Source organism: Tenrec ecaudatus, chromosome 1, assembly GCF_050624435.1.
Source record: "Tenrec ecaudatus isolate mTenEca1 chromosome 1, mTenEca1.hap1, whole genome shotgun sequence".
In the NCBI taxonomy this organism is placed as follows: domain Eukaryota; kingdom Metazoa; phylum Chordata; class Mammalia; order Afrosoricida; family Tenrecidae; genus Tenrec; species Tenrec ecaudatus.
This window is the reverse complement of record NC_134530.1, coordinates 72,844,914-72,861,377: the sequence shown is the minus strand read 5'-3', so window position 1 is coordinate 72,861,377 and position 16,464 is coordinate 72,844,914. Positions and strand designations below refer to the sequence as shown.

Here is a 16,464-nt window from a genome sequence, read left to right as displayed (position 1 = left end):
CTAAGGAGTACTCTGACTGCATCCCTTCCAATGTACATTAGTTGGCTCTTCCGGCAGCCCGTAGTATATTCAATATTCTTTCAGCACCGTATTTCAGAGAGAGCGGTTCCTCTTCTTTGTTGACTGCCCAGTTTTCCCATGCATATGAGGCCACTGCAAGAACCATAGCTTGGGTCAGATGCAACTGAATCCTCCAAGTGACCTTGACCCCAGCCCTCGGGAATCAGAATCTATAGAAGGTGGGGTCTGGGAAGCTATATGTTGGACGGGCTCCGGGTGAATCAGACTGGGAGTGTTTGGGCACGACCAGCCCGGCTCTGCGCTTAGAGAAGGTGAATCTGAGCCTGGAGGGGTGGGGGGGGGAGGTGGTCGGGGAGGACAGGCTTGCCAGAAGTCACAGACATAATCGGGGGGCTGCTTCCTGCTCTTTCCCCTTTGGAGTTTTCCCCGCAGCCAACTCTCTGAGCCCTTAGCCACAGGGTGAACTGAGTCTGGTTCACTACCTCAAAGCAAGGGAGGTTGGAGACATCTCTGAGATTTCCATCTTCCCGCTGGGTGTTGGTTTCAAAGCGCCTGGCTTGGGTTTGGGGGAAGCACGCTTCACAAAGTGAGTGCTCGCTGGCTGGCCCACTTGCTGTGGCAGAGGCATTGCTGCCGCCAGATTGGCAGTGACACACTTGGCACCCGCACCCAGCATGGGCTGCCCCTTTCACACCGAAAGCGAGGCCAGAGTTACAGCGGACATCGAGGCTGCCAGGGCAGCTCGGGCAGATGAAGGTGCTGGCAGCCCATGAAGAGCCCTAATTAGACCAGTCACTCAGTGCACTGGTCAGCCCGCTGAAGTGACCGGGAGAATGAATGGGCCAGTGATGGGTCCAGCCCATGGGGTGATGGGGGGCAGGCTGTCCGCTCCAGCCACAGCACCCCAAGCCCTAACGATGTCTGAAGGGCAATTTTCGGCAAATGGCTCCAAACGGTTTCCTTTGCACGATCCGCAGCTCTGAGGCCCAGAGCACGATTCCAACAGAAGAATACAGCTTTTCTTCGGCAAGCGGGAGCCCCCCCACCCCGTCTTACCAGGTGAATTGTGGTGGGATCGTTTTCTTCCATCTGGTTGGATCAGAGAAAGAAGTTTCCACCAGCAGACAGCTGGTTTGTTTAGTTCCGTGCTGCTTCTTGGGGAGCAAACCCCGGCGCCCAGAAGCCCAGGTGCAGGCCACAGCTTCTGTGGCTCCTGCGGAGTCCCACCCCAGACCCCCTAGTGCCAAACTCGGAGAGGAAATGCAGGGCCCCTCTGTCTGCTGAGGGAGCCCGAGGCCCAGGTGTGGCCTTTTAACAAAATCGTCTTCCTGGAAGCTTAAACTCTGTCACGGGCATCCCCATTTCTACCCCCTGGGTCCTGCTGCCTCAACCTCACCAGACACTGTTGCCCCAAGTGGGAGATCACATCCCCTGGGGGTGCTGGAACGTTCCAGGGGCTGGGGAAGGGGAGCTGCAAAAGTAGAAACCTACATTTTATCCTCGATTTTGGGCTGCAGTACAGATGGTTTAAATTGCCCTGGGAGGGGGCCACTGAGTAATTTCATTTATTTGTTCATTTATTTTCTGAAAAGGGGGAAGTAGGCCAAATAAGTTTGGGCACCTGTGGGCTAGAGCAGGGGTGGGAACGTACAGCCTCGGGGTGTACACAGCCCATGACGTCACCGATAGCAGCTAACATCCCACGCCTCCACAGGGAAGAGACGTTGGGGACATCGCATGGTTGTTGGGTGCCGCCAAGTCCATTCACAGCCCGTGGCAGCCCTGTGTGCCTCTGCTCGGCCCGGCGCTATCCTCACAGTGGTTCCTAGGCCTGAGCACGGCGTGGCAGCCACTGTGTCCCTCCGTCTCGGGAAAGACCTTCCTTTTCCGCAGCCCCTCTGCTTGCCCTAGTGGTACCGTGCTTGTGCATTGGGCTGGCAACCATGACCAGCTCCTGAAGAGAAAGGCAGGCGTCCGACCCTCATGGAGAGCTACATTCTCAGGTCTTGGAAACTCACGGGGACCCTTCTCCCCTGCCCTATGGGGCTGCTATGAGTCAGCATCACCTTGATGGCAGGGGGCGGAGTTATTCCACTTTACCAAGCAGGGTGTCATTCTCCAGGGAGTGGAAAGCTAATTCGATGTTTGACCGAATCGAGGGGGCTAATTTTTAAGCTGATAATTCTAAGTGATCCATTCTTTAAAGCACTTCTTCCCCCTCACCTGCCCCCTGTGCGACTCCAGCCTCAGTGCACTGCCCTCCGTAGTGCTCCGGCACAGCCTTCTCAGCCTCCTCACCTGGCCCTCGGCTGCCCCGTAGCACGGTGTCCTCTGCCCCTGAGCCTGTAAACAGGCTGCCCTCCCTGCTGGGGGCAGGGTAGGGATAGACGTGTGCTGGGCAAGGTGACAGGTTCTTCTCCTCTGTGTCCCCATCCTGGCGAGAACCCTGAGTGGTAAAGCCTCTTCTACCTAGAGGAAATGGGATCAACGAATTATGTAATTCATCTAAGATCGAGCAGAGCCAAGTAGAGAGGCGGAACCCCAATCCAGTTCTGAAGCTCAGGGGCACTGGGTTAGTCCAGGTAGACTAGAGAAACAAATTCATAGACACTCATGTGTATAAGAAAGAGCTTTATGTACAAGAACAATTGAGAAAACATCCCAGCTTAAGTCCATAAATCCGATATTAGCTCATATGTCCGATGCCAATCTACAAAGTCCTCTTCAGACTCATGAAACACATGCAATGATGTCGGATGCTGGAAGATCACAGGCCAGTGGGTGGAAAATCTTATGGATCCAGTGACATTGGAAGCATCTGAGCTCAGTGCTGGCAGTGGTCTCGTGTGGCTGGCTGGCTGCTCCAGCTCAGGGCACTAGTGTAGCTCCATGTGTCTTGTCAGCTGCAATGTCTCCCAGGGAGTGAGCAGAGAGAGAGTGTGTCTCCTGCCTCCAGGGAGGAAGACCGGAGTTCCCAGAATCCTCAGGAGAAGGCCATGCCCACACAGAGGCCTCATTGGCTATGACCTGATTGACAGGCTAGACTCCACCCCTTCACTCTGAATCCTCAAATTGACACCAGATTATGTAACTACCACAGGCACCTTCAAACCACCCCCCCCCCCAGCACATGACCGCCCGCCCCGCCTCACCCGCATCATCACGGGTGCACCATGGAGGTCTCCCTGCTGCGGCCCACCACCGACTCTGCAGGGTTGCAAGCTCTGCTCCAGGGCAGGGAGTCTCACAGGTGGTAATTCCGCACCAGTGTCCCTAGGCTGAAAGCCCTGGCCGAGGGTATGGACTGCGTGTGGGCACATGGACAGGGGAGTAGCCCAAGGGTGGGACTGCAGGCCGGCTGGCCAGGACACCACCCAGAGCAGGCTGGCCTCCCCTGGGCGCTCATTACCTGAGATGTAAACACACTGGAGGAAGTTAGAGGAGCAGCAGCCTGAGTCAGAACAATTTGTGGCGATCCGGGCTAAAGGCTGAGTGGTGTCCACAGAGGGCTGCGCAGCAGCAGTGGAGCCACACACTCGCAGGCATCCTGAGCCCCCAGGAGCCACAGAGAGGCCATGCCTGCTGGGAGTGACTGTCCTGCAGTCCCCCTGTGTGCACATAGGGGCTCGCTGGTACCTGCAGGACCCGCAGGGTCTGTTTGCAGTGTCCCCAGCTGCAGGGGCAGGAGTCCCTGGGCAAAGACAGCAGTGTGGCTGGGCCTTCCAAATTGGAATGGCAGGCCTGCTGGGGTAGGCACAGGGAGCGAGACACAGCGAGGCCACCGCACGCCTGTAATAAAGAGCCTGGTGATGACATCATGCTGGGCCAGGGGGTGCAGGACATCCCCTGGTGGGCCGGTGTCCCAGGGCTGTTATGCTTCTGAACCTCAGTTTCCCCTGTCCCTCATTGCTCTCCAGATCTGCACTGTGTAGAGCAACTAGAATATGCTGCTGAGCTGGAAGCTGGAGGGTCCGAGATACGCTGGCAAGGCAGAGAGGGAAGGGAACGGACGCCCTAGGAAGTTGCGCTTCAGGCCAGCCAGTCCCCTAGATCTGACCCTGTGTCTCCCAAAGAGGTTGAGGTTCAGACCAGAAGCGCAGTGGGGTCTCCAGTCCCCCGAACCCCACCCCCTGGGTTGTTTGCACCGAGGCTTCTGCCCAGGCAGAAGGCCCTCTTCATCCAGGCTCCAAGTCCTGTCTCCCGATTCTCCGTGAGCCCTCTAAGGAGGTCACCCAGGGCAAAGTGACCAATAGTCCCTTTATTGCCCAGAGCTGTCCAGAGTCGGAGACCCCTAGATAGCTCTGGGAGACCTTCCGGGGCTGAGAATCATCCCTGCTCCTGGGAGCCTGCAGAGAAGCCTCGGGGTACAGACAGCCGTGTGTCTGCAGCCCCAGCTCTGCTTTTCTCTGCCTTCTGCCGGAGACCTCACTGCTGGGTTTTGCTGTTGGAAGATCTTTGAAGATGATGGATTTCCTTCCTTGTCATTGTTCATGTGGAGATACTGAGGCCCAAAAGACGCAACCAGCCAACGCCACCCAGCAAGCCAGAGTACTGCAGGCCGGGCCCGGGGCGCCTGCCTTCCCTGCCCGAGGGCTCCTGGCGGTTCAGAGCAGACTCGGCCCCTCTGTGCCAGCCATCTGCAAAGCCTGGGAATGCACGAGTGTTTGCTTTGGCTTCCAGGCCACTTTGCCAGGAGACCATTTTCCCCAGCGTGAGCCGAGGAGGAGGTGGGGCTGGACCAGGGACTGGAGCTTTGTGAGGAGAGTGCGCCAGGCAGTTGAGGGGGCATTTGGAGGGGCTTTTCCTCCTACCCAGCCCCCCTCGTTTCCCTGGGACTCCTTCCAAGCAATAAAACCCCTCACTCCAGCTCAGGCTCCAAGGGGGAATTTTCATCTTTGGTTTTCAAAGTGTGAAAGAAAATGCCTTTGGGCGCCTCGCACAGCATAGTTTTCATAACTCCTAGCTGGGCCTTTCCTGCAGAGGGAGGGTGCTGTCTGCGGCAGCCCTGAGGCCCAGCTCCAGGGCCCTGCAGGGGCACACAGCCGCCCTCTCCTCTGCCAGCTTTGCCAACCACTCTGCCTCGGAATCTTTGTGAACATTCTGTGTTGTCGGGGGATTGGGGTTGTTGTTGTCATCGCTATAAAAGGCAGGGAAGAGGCTGGGGCAGAGACCCTCCCTGGGCGGGGGCACTGACCCCCTGCAGCAGCTGAGGCCAGCAGGGGCCTCCAGTTCACACCTTGGCAAGCCTCCACCCACAGGTTCTCAGGTCTCAGCACGAAGTGCCCAGCTCCTTTGGTTAGCTCCCATCATTCCCTGCTCACCTCTGCCCTGCCCAGGCTGGGGGCAGGCTGCCCGAGTGCCCAGCCTAGCTCTTGCTGTAATTTGGTGCTGGACACATCATCTTCCTCAAGTTCAGCTGCCTCATCTTGGAAATGGGAATCATCGTGGCATCTACAGCAGGGCTGTCGGGAGGATGAAGAAGGGGCCGGGTGGACAACCCCTCGCCCAGTGTCTGCTGGCCCTTCCGCGGGTGTCCCTGGCGTGCTGGGGACTGGATATTCTTAGGCTCCCCAGATGGCTGCCATGAAGGAGCCAATCTGCTTTGGGTCAACAGGGTCCCTCAGGTGGGGGATGGTGTGGGGAGGGAGGGGGAGCACCAGGTCTAGCCACCTTCTGTTCCTGAGAAGTGCTCTCTAAATGGAGAGCATTATTATATTTGTAGTATTAGATTAGAACCAAGTGGGAATGCCTCTGTTGGGTCAATCCTCACTCTGCAACCCTATAGGATGGAATGGCACTGCTCCCTGGGGTTTACGACACTGCAGATCTTCCCCAAAGCCTCATCTCTCTCCCACCGAGCAGCTGGTGGCTTTGAACTGCAGACTTGGAAGTTACCAGCCAGCCCTATGCTTCACCCGCTGCGCCCCCAGAGCTCTGGTATGAGATGAGTTCTTATTGAAGACAGACACAACCATCTCAATAGTCGTGATAAGATATGGGACTTCGGGAGCCCCAGGGGTGGGGTCGTGGGTTCTGAGTTGACTGATAATCACGAGGTCAGCAGTTCCAACCCACCAGCTGCTCCTCGCCAGAAAGGCTTACAGCCCGGGGAACCCACAGGGGCAGTTCCACTCCTCCCTTCCCCTGGGTTGCGGAGATAGAATGGATGGGACAGCAGGGAGTGTTTTGCGTGCTGGTCCTCTTCAGAACGGGTTAAACTCTCAGCACTGAAATTCGTTAAAACCTCAGCAGCCCGAACACCCAGCGGATGACAATGGCACAAGTGATCAATGGGGAACGCACAAGGCTCCGTGCAGCCTTCACTACCCCCAGGGCAGTCACCTGGCCGAGGTCAGAGATGGCAAGACCTTAGGTGCGGTTGAGGGGGTGGTGTGTGCTGGGGAGAACCTCGGAAGGCTGGGTGAGCCCGCACAGACCGTGGCAGGTCGCAGGTGGCCTGAAGTGACCCAGGATCAAGGACATCGCCACTGGAGTCTCCAAGCGGGAAAGGACCTTCATCCAGGGCTATGGCATGATGTCCTTGTCTGCACGTCTCCAGGAGTGTGGAGTAGAGAGTCGAGAGAGAAGGGCCCTTCCTTCTTGGAGATGCACTGATCCAGCACAAGACACCAGAGGGCATTTGGAGTGCCCACACCCAGAACCCAGATCCCAGCTGAACCCATATGGAAGCAGATGTGGGCTTGTGGATGCTGGGCTCCCCTCCCCACCCATGCAGACTGTAGCTGAGCTGGCCTGTGTGCGAGTACCAGATGGAGCCGGGCTCTGAGAGGCCAGCACGTGGCCCTGGGCTGTGGTGCTAATAATTACGGGGACTCTCCGTGGTGATTACGGCCAGTCTTTAGGACCTTGCAGCCCAGCATGAGGAAACACCGGGCCAGAATGGGGGCGGGAGGGGGCTCCCAGGTGGCCCCAGGCCTTGGGCAGGGAGTGCAGGGAGGGAGAGCAGTTTCACTGTGAGAGAGCTCATCACTGCAGGCACCCAGGAAGGTGAGCCTCCTCCTAATCCTTGGGCTGAGGAGGGACGGGCCAGCTGCAGAGCCAGAAGAGGACCTTACCACCCCCATCCCATCTGTCAAAGCTCCAATCAAGCCCCAAGTCCCTGGTCTGTTCTCCCAACGGTGCGCCAGGCCTGGCCCCTTCCTGTTCTCGGCACTGGAACAGGTTCCCTAACCTCCCTGTGCCTCCATTTCTCACAAGTAAAATAGGGGTGCCTGCCTCATCAGTGCGTTTGCCATGAGGAGGACCCGTGTCTGAGGAATGCTCACCCCGGAACGGGGTACCAAGTGCTCGGCTCCGCCAGGGACGCACGCCCTCACTCATGTGCAAGCAACACATGCTCTGCCTTCAGATTCTGGCCATTTGCCAATTGCCTTGTCTACCCCTTTTGGGTAATCTAGACCACCTCTACCCGCTGGCCACCTGACCCGGGACTCCCAGCCCTGGTCCAGCTCTATTGGCCACCGTTCTTCACAGGCGATGCCTTCTCCTCTGTCCACAGATCTGGCCAAACGCTCCCCTGGTGACCTCTCTTTGTGATGCTTCATCCTGCTCTCCTCTCCCTCCGTCTGTCTGGCTCTCTCTCTCTCTCTCTCTCTCTCTCTCTCTCTCTCTCTCTTCATCCACTTCCTAACTCTTTCCTGGAGCCCAGCAAATAGCCTGAGCTCTGCCTACACCCCTGTGCCCCCCTCCAACTTCCCAGCCCCTCAAGAGTAGACTTAGCCTGCCAGTATTTTCCTGCTGTTAATCTCTCTTTTATTTCTCTGTCTCATTCTCTGCCTTTCTTTTGCCCTCCCTCCCCCTTTTTCACAAAAGCTTTTTTGAGCCAAGAATCTCACCTGGTACTTCCAAGCCTTAATTCCCTTTTTTATAAGTTCAAGAGAAATATACCTTTCACTAAACACTCACTGCAGTTCAAAGCAAGACAGAGCACCTGCCCCCTTGAGGTCCCACTGCCACCTTCCTGTGGCCAGTTCAAAGCAAGACAGAGCACCTGCCCCCTTGAGGTCCCACTGCCACCTTCCTGTGGCCTACCCACGAGGTGGCCCCTCTGAACCTCAGCGTGCTTCTCTATTGAGGGATAAGGAGACCCATTGTAGGGTTTGTTCTGAGACGAAGAGATACTCTTGGTAAAGTGCTGGACCCATAGTGGATGTTCAGTAAATGGTAGTTCTAATAAGGAGGGCGATGAAGATGATGGGGACTTTGTTTGTTGGTGCTTGTTTGTTTTCTTTTGTTTTCTGGCTGTTTCCGTTTGGAAAGGAGAGAACAGCCGGAGGGCTATGTTCAAAAGTATGGAGACTGGATTTCACCCATCGGTCACCCAGATCACCTCCATGTGAACACTTTCATCCTTTTGCCTGGGAACTCGTTCTCTATCGTGGTCATCTTTGAGACCTATGGTCCACAGCCTGGGCTTGTCCCAGAACCATAGAACGCAGCCTGGCATAGACGGGTGGGGAGGCCTCAACAGTTGATTCGGCTAGTTGTGTGGCTCTGGAATATTCACTCTCCTGGTTAGGAGCCCCTTGTCACTTTCTCTGTTATGAGGAAAAAGTTTTCCCGTAATGTTGCCTCTAACCCTCAAGACCGCTGCCTCTTGCCCAGGACAAGATACTGACCTATCGCTGTGCCATCTGTGTTTCCTCCCTTCCAGCACCACTGCCTCACCAGCCCCGCTGCCCCTCCAGCCCACGCACAGCTCTGCAACTGCCAGACCCCCACTCCAGGTCTCTGACCAGCGCCAGCCCCAAGGCCATCTGGGTCTTGCCAACAGCTCAGCACGTAGCCACCCACAACTCGTGGGGGGCATCTTCAGTGCCGTCACTGCCAGCATCGCCGCTACGTCCCTGCTGCACATACTGGGGCCCTCCTGACCTCTGCTCTCGATGCAAAGACGCCAGAAAAACAGCAGAGGGTCTGCGGCCACCACCCACAGCACCTGCCACCACTTCCAGGGGTGTCTGACCCCTCATGGGCAATCCAGGTGGGACCGGTTAGAACATTAGAGCTTTGTTCTGCCCAGTTACATCTTCTTTTTTGTAGAAGGATCTTAATTTCCCATAGTGCTATGGGGCTCTTTTGTAAGATATGTGTCCATATTAAAAAAAAAGGAAAAATGTATTTATTCTACCATAAAACTATTTTTATGTGGCATATGTTAATAACCCTATAATTAGCCTCAATACGGGCCCACGAGGTGAACCAGGCTGCCAGGGCACCCGTGACCTCGGGTGCGTGTTCCCCATCAGTGGAAGCCTCCCGTCTCTGGGTTTGGGTTTCCCCAGTCTGGGGACCTCGGAGGGAGGGCAAAGCAACCAGGCTTAGCCTTTGTGAAGCTATATTTGTAAGCCAGCTGCCCTGGAGACCACCAGGGGCCTGGGGCCTGGGGAGAAGCGTTAGGAAAGAGATTGCTGCTAATTTTGGAAACCCCGAGTGTCTGTGAACTGCCCTCATAACTCTTGGCGAGTGTTCTGACCAAAGCACGGCGGTGGGTGGGTGGGAGTGGGCAGGAAGGGGATGTTGGCGCTGAAGAAGGTGGTCCCCAACCTCACTTGATCAGTGGTTACCCCGAGGCCCCATGAGAGAAAGTGGGCCGTCCCAGGTTTCACAGTAAGTGGCAAAGCTAAGATCTCACAAATTTGATTGAAAGTCACAGTCAAATGGGGGCAAGGTGGGCCGGACAACAGGAAGGTCTCAGAAAGACACTTCCAGGGAGAGGGCCGAGGGGTCATGTGATAATCTTAGTGAGAACTGCCTTCTGGCCAGAGCCTCCGGGGTGGTAGGCACTTTGCACACTTCATCGGTGCTCCTCTGGCCAGGTCTGTGAGGGGCACCTGGTCCCCATGGTGCAGATGAGGAAACAGAACCCCTTACAGAGGGGAAGGGACTTGCTCACGGTCACCCAGCTAATAAAGAGCCATGTTCTGACCCCACATCCATGTCCTCCCAAAGCGAGGCTTTCCTCCTTCACCCTGTTCTGCCTGTGCGCTCTGTGCAGGGTGCTCCAGGGGTGACGGGCCCACCCAGCTGTGCTCCAGCAGAGGCTGACCATAGCTCCTCACATTGGTCCCCCTGGCCAAGGGGTGCTAGCACTGCCACGTCCCCTCAGTTTGCCTTATCTTAGAACCAATGAGAGACTTTTCTGCCAAATCTGAGACCGGAGGTCAGGGATAGCTGTGGAGGGCCAGTGTAGGCAGACACCTCAATTACAGAGTCTCTCTGTCCCCAAGGTGGTGGCTGAGAATGAAGTTTTCAGCTCTCAGCCCCTCACCTGGGCTGATGGCTCATGTTTTACAGAGTCCTGGAATCTGAGAGCAGAAAGGACCTCTCCTCTGACAGACGAGAGTAGCGGTGAGAATAATTAGGAGGCCCAGAGAGGGCAAGCACTTCTCCAAAGTTGCACAGCCAATCGGGTCTGCCCAGCGCTGCCCGGCCTCAGGGCACCGTCGGTTACCCTAGAAGACTTGATGAGGGCTGACTGGCCCCAGTACCATCGTGCCTCCCATCCGAGATGGTGGCATTCTGGGCAGCCCCTCGCATGGTCCTAAGTCTCATGGGCATCTTGGCGAGCCGCTTGGTCCTAAGTCTCATGGGCATCTTGGCGAGCCGCTGAATTCTTTCCAGCTTGGTTCCAGCTGAGTGTGATTGAGCCTGAGATCTGATGGACCCCTGTGCTCTGCTTCTGAAGGCCCAGCCAGTCTTGTGAGCACCATGCTTGAAATTGAACTTGAACCCAGCCAGGGCTGGAACCCGTTATGCTTGGCAAAAAAAGAGTCACTTCCTCTTTCTGAGCGGGAAGGAGCTTTAGCTGATTTCGAAAGCCAGCTCAGAAGGGCAGTGGGACCTCGGACACACACACCGTGCAGAGCAATATTGGGATGAGATGAGTATAAAGGAATTAGAAACACGTGGCCAGATGCTTCTCTGTTCGGGGCAGAGTGTGTGGCGCGATGTGGCAAGGTGGGGCTTAAGGTTAATTAAAGATGAAGCATTTGGGCAAACAGTCCAGGCACCTGACAGTGTGCCCAGATCTGTGCCAGGCAAAGGGCCAAAGAAGTAAATAATTGCAGCAGGTAATTACTGAGCGCGCGTAAGTGCCGGGCTTCATGCTGGGGCCCAAGGTAGGCGCCTTTCCTGGTCCAGAGGAACTCAGGATCAAGGTGGGACCAGCAGCCCGTGGAGATGGATGGCTTTGTGAGACGGAAGAGTGGAGGCTACCCGGTTTAGGCCCCTGACTTGAGGCTGATTCAATCCCTGGGCTTTCCGGATCCCTCCTCTGGGCAGCTGGGGGATTCCAACCCTCCCTCGACCAAGCAGTCAAGTGTTTACAGAAAGATGGATGGGCAGCCAGCTGCAGGGGCCAACTGATAGGGAGACGTGTGTCGACAGGAGGGCCAGAGCCACGGTGGGTCTGACATCTGCAGGCAGTTTGCTGTGCCCCCAGGACTTTCTGCTGGCCAGGGTTTGAAACTGAGTTGAACCTCTGACTTAGGTCCTACAGGCCTGAGGCACAGACACGGCATCTGCAATGCGAGCCACTAGAGTTACCGCCACTTGGGTCAGGAACCCACCATGCCATCAACTGCTCAAGCACCTTTGGAATGAGCTTTCTACCATCTTTCTGGCATTTTCCCGGCATGTTCTGTGTGTCTAGCCTTCTGAAGCTCCTAGTGTTCTGTTGTTAGAACTTTCACATTTGGCCTTGGGGCAGGCAGGAAAGCTGGAAGGACCGTGCCCCTGTGGGTAAGTAGTGTGTCTGGAGTCAACCAGCAGGCGAATGGTGGTCCTTGGTCCACCATCTCTCAGGAGAGCTGACCATATGACATGGCTCTCTGGATCTTCCTTCAGAGGCTGGCCTGACTTACCGGGGACCAGGTGAAGGCATAGGAGAGGTGGACAGTGAGGTGGGTTGTGGAGGGCAGTCCTAGGGGCCCCGGCAACCCTGGGTCACAGACCCGGACTCTGAATCATGACTCTGAAGTACGTCCGAGATTACTGTCTTCTGGGACGCTCTGAGCCAACTAGACGTATAGACCCCCGTGTTCCACCGCCCCAATCTCCAGCCTGGCGCCACTGTCATAAAAGACCCCCAAAGGGCAAGGAGACATCATTCTATCAAAAGGAAGATTCATGAAGGACCAGAGAGTGTCAACCCGGAAGTTGAGCTTTGGCGGCATTCTGGGTGACAGACTGTGGGCTGGTGATAGTTTGCGCAGGACCCAAATTCCTCAGCCTGGCTTCCTAACCAGGATCCAGCCACGCTGACCCTGCCAAGTCCCACGTTATGCCTGGCCAGGCTGAGTCACATTCATCTTTTTCCTTCTAGAATAGACAGCACGTCTCGCCTTGCACTCCCCAGGCCTGGAATGCCTTCCTCCTACTACTCTTTTCTAACTACTCATCTCATGAAGATCAGCTTAGCCATTTCCTCCTCCAGGAAGCCTTCTTGGACTCCTTTGGGCACTTTTAGCATTTACAACATCTACTCAGCGTTGTGACCGTGAGCTGGCAGGGGTCACGGGATCCTGACCAGGCACATAGGGGATGCTCAAGAGATGCGCAGGGAGGGAGTGGAGAAAGGAAGAGAGAGAAGGAGGAGGAAGAAAGCACGCAAGGAAGGAGGGAAGGAGGAGAAGAGAGGCCGACGTGGCTGTGCATAGTAGTAGAACTATTCCCCCAAAGTCAGAGGAGACCAATTGGGTTGCCCTTGAAGGCAGTGAGTTTCCTGTCAGTAGAGGGATGAGAGCAGGGGCCGTGGGCCCACTGACTGGAGACAGAAGATTGAAATCTTGGCAGCGAATTGGGGTGGGCATCCATAGGTTTCTTCCTGGCTCTGTAGTGCGCCCATCCTCTGAACATTGCTATTGATCCAAACATTCATTGAAGCAGCCAAGCAAACCACCCCAGCTGGCTGTGTGAACGAGTGAAGCTCAGGAATCAGTCCAGCTTCACACACCCCGGTCTCCAACCACCACTGGGTCTGATGGGAATTGGCGAGCTTGCTTGATGCCCTCACGCAGAGGGGCCTCTGGGGGAGGGCTGGACTGGAACCCAGGCTCCCTGAGCCCAGCCCGGAGCGCCTTCTTCCTTCTTTGCCCTGCTGACCCCAGTGAAGGGAAAGAGCCCTTTACCAGGACTGTTGGCTGACCCCCAGTCCTCTCCGCCCTCTTTCCAAACATGGCCACTTCCTTTCCCGAGAAACTGGCTACCACTCCGCTTTGCTGGATGACCATGGGCAAGTGTCTTCTCCTTTCTGCGCCTTCATTTCCTCCACTGTCCTGTCAGAGCTGGTCTCATGGGAGACCCTCGTGTGCAAACCTGGAGGGGGCAGTCCCTGATATCAAGGGGTGACCTTCCCCAGGTTTTCCTCCCAGGACCGACGACAGGCATGGCAGTAAGAGCAGGTGGCAGGTAGGAAAGATGGCAGGCGAGTACTCCTTGAATGCCTGACTCCATCCTAAGTCCTTTGTCCTGGCCCCGCTGCAGGGAACCTGGTCTTGAAAGAGCATCCAAGCCTAAGATGTGTCCAGTGAGCTGTCAGAGCCCAACAACCCTCAAATACCTTCGGCCCCCAGCTGCTGGGGTGGGCAGAGGCTGAGGTTTGGCCAAGGACGTTTCTAGGCCAGTGGAGGGGAAGAGAGAGCCCCTCCCCCCCACCTTGCTCCTCACTCCCTCAAAGAGATAGCCCCACCAGACTCACTTTGCAATGCAAGCTTCGGATCGCACTGTCGTTGGAAGGTATTCGTGATATTGCCCTCTTAACCACCTCTTTCCCCTCAACTCTGTGAATTTTCATGAAGAGTTCTTTAAGAGTCTAATAGAAGAAAAAGAAAGATGCTATTAATGTTATTTTGCCAAAAATATTTTTGTAGCATAATATATTAATAAAAGATACTATGAATCCGATGGGCTGGCGTCTTGTGTGCTAAAGGCTCCCTGCCTCCTGCCACGGGGGAATTGAGGAGAACTGCCTTTGACGGGAGGGCCAAGACCGGAAGCAAAGAGACGCAGGAACTGCAGCCCACACATTTGCAAGGCAAGGAATAGGGCAGGTCTTGAGATGGAGTGGGGGTGGTTAGGTATGAGAGACTTGAGAGGCCCGTGCTAACTGGTCCAGCTCATCCTCCCCAGGCAGAATAAGCTACCCACAGAGGTACAGAGGAATCACTAAGACTATTAAGCAAAGCAAGAGCGGAGAATTCACCCTCTGCTCCTCCTCACTCATTCGCCAAGATTTTATCAATCCTGTCCCCCTTTCCCTGTCTCCGTCACACCGGCCTGTGCTAGACCATCCTCACTTTCACGAGAGCCTGGCCGACAGCTGCCTGTGTCCCCTTCAGTCCACTCGGTCTGAGTCAGGGTGAACTCCAGAAACTGCAGAAAGGGCTGTTTCTTTTCCTGCTTTTAACACTCTCCAATGACCCTGTTGTGTCCAAAACAGAAGTTCAGGCCCCACAAGGCCCTCTAATATTCGGCCTTTGTCTATGCCTCCATCATGGCATTTGCCTCTTACCAAATCGTCTCCCAATATTGAACAATATAGAGTTACTGACTGCCTCTGTGTCGCCCAAGTTCATCCTCGGCTGCTGTTGAGGTTCATCCTCAACTTCTCGCTCTTTGGTCCATTGAGCTCCATCATTCCCACCCCAGCTCCAGTGGTATTGGCCTGTGAAGCCTTTCCCTACCCCTCTCTGTCCCCACAGTGCCCTGTCCCTGGCAGATTTTAACCTGGGCTGAAATGATCTTATGTGTCCTTCCCCCCTTCCCCTTGACTTCCAGGGGCCACACAGCCCTGGTTTTTCGACTCTGTGTCCTCAGCCCCATTGGACAGGGAGTGTGTACATCAGACATAGTGATCGAGTCAGTGATGATGGAGGAAAGGTCAGGAGAAGGCACTCCGTCTGGTAAAGTTTCTGTCTTCGATGCATCCTCTGAGGTCTCCACGTGTCGGCTGACCAGGCTTTCTCTAGATAAGGTGTGACTATGACACAGCACGGCCCCCCAAAGAGGACATTGAATCGGCCGCTGGAACTTGGGGTGGCGAGGGAACAGGTTGTTGAGGAGCTTGGAGCGGGAGATGTCTTTCTCTGCATTTCTAAACCCCCTGCACCTTCACCAGCGAGGTACTTAGCCATGGAGAGTGAGTTTTTACTGGCTCTTCCCCAGAGTAATGTGGGTCACTCGAGGGACCTCCTCTCCAGACAAAGGCATCCCTAATGGGAGTAGGTTAGCAATCACACAGCCAAGAGGGCTCCCGGGGACCTGGACAAGAACCAGGAGGTGGTGAGTTCTCCAACAGGGGAGGTGTGCGCACAGGGCTTAAGGAACTCCAAAAGAGAGATGGGATTCCCAGACTAGGGGATTCTGTCTGTCTGAGCATCTGCCTCTTTCTCCCTCTATCTTGGTGTGTTTGACTCTCCTCTGTGCCCCCGTTCCCTTTCCTTTGCTCTATGGCCTCCAGAAGCTACTCCCTCCCGGGGCTGCAGGATTCTAGAGCTGAACCCTTCAGGTACACCGCACGCAGGGGCCAGTGCCAAGTGGACTCGTGGGTCAGGGGATAAGGAGTCTGCAGGTCCAAGTTTTAGTCCCAGCTCTGCCGTTGGCTTGACTGTGGCGACACCTTGGGCCAGTCTTTCCCTGGCTGAGCCTCAGTCTCCAGAATCTGCATGAAACAACACGGTACATATTGCATTCACCGGCAGTCCTCCTCAAAGGAGAAACTGGGAACCCTGCCTCCTCCAGGGCTCCAAGCAGGAAAGAACAGCACTTTCTTCCACCTTAAAGGAAGTGGAGGGAAGGTGTTGTTTATGACCTGAGCAAGGGGGGATGGGAGGTGGGGGCGGGGGGGGGGTCATTTTGCCTCTGAGAAAGAGGACAAGAGAACAAAGAAAGAAAGAGGAGGAGAACCAGTGTGTGTGTGTGTGTGTGTGTGTGTGTGTGTGTGTGTGTGTGTGTGTGTGTGTGTGTTGTGGTGGGGGTTGGGAATAAGGCCTGTCTTGACTTCCAGGTCCACATTGGCATGGATGAAACAGAAAAGGTGGCAACTGGAAGCCAAAGGCCAACAAAGATCACGCGGCTGTCACCTCTGGGGATTCATGAGCTTTGGGAGAGCTTTGGCCTCAAGCCATGGGGTTGGATGACCAAGACAATGTCATCCAAGGATTTTGGAGCAGGCAGGAATGCCCTGACCATGACTGAATTAGGTCCATGGGAAAATTAAACGGCGACCTTCCAGCCTGGAGCTCAGCCAACTAGGGAGGGTGAGGCACCAAGGATCACTGCGCTGAGCAAGAAGCCTGCCCACCTCACCACTGACTTCCAGGGCTGCCACCCCCGGAGGCACCCTGGCTGGCAGGGGCTGGGCAGGGGCCAGGCTGGACTGGGTGAGGGCTGGGGCCTCCAGCTGTGACTCACACCCAACAA

General features: G+C 55.7%; 1 protein-coding gene across 1 annotated transcript in view; it reads left to right on the top strand.

Moving 5' to 3' along the window:
• Positions 1 to 13,874, top strand: part of TRABD2B (TraB domain containing 2B) — a 269,123-nt gene extending 255,249 nt beyond the window's left edge. The window contains exon 7 of the mRNA XM_075555816.1: positions 8,696 to 13,874. Coding sequence (XP_075411931.1) covers positions 8,696 to 8,915 — 220 coding nt within the window. The 3' untranslated portion in view covers positions 8,916 to 13,874. The remainder of the gene's footprint in view (positions 1 to 8,695) is intronic.
• The last annotated feature ends 2,590 nt before the right edge of the window (positions 13,875 to 16,464 follow it).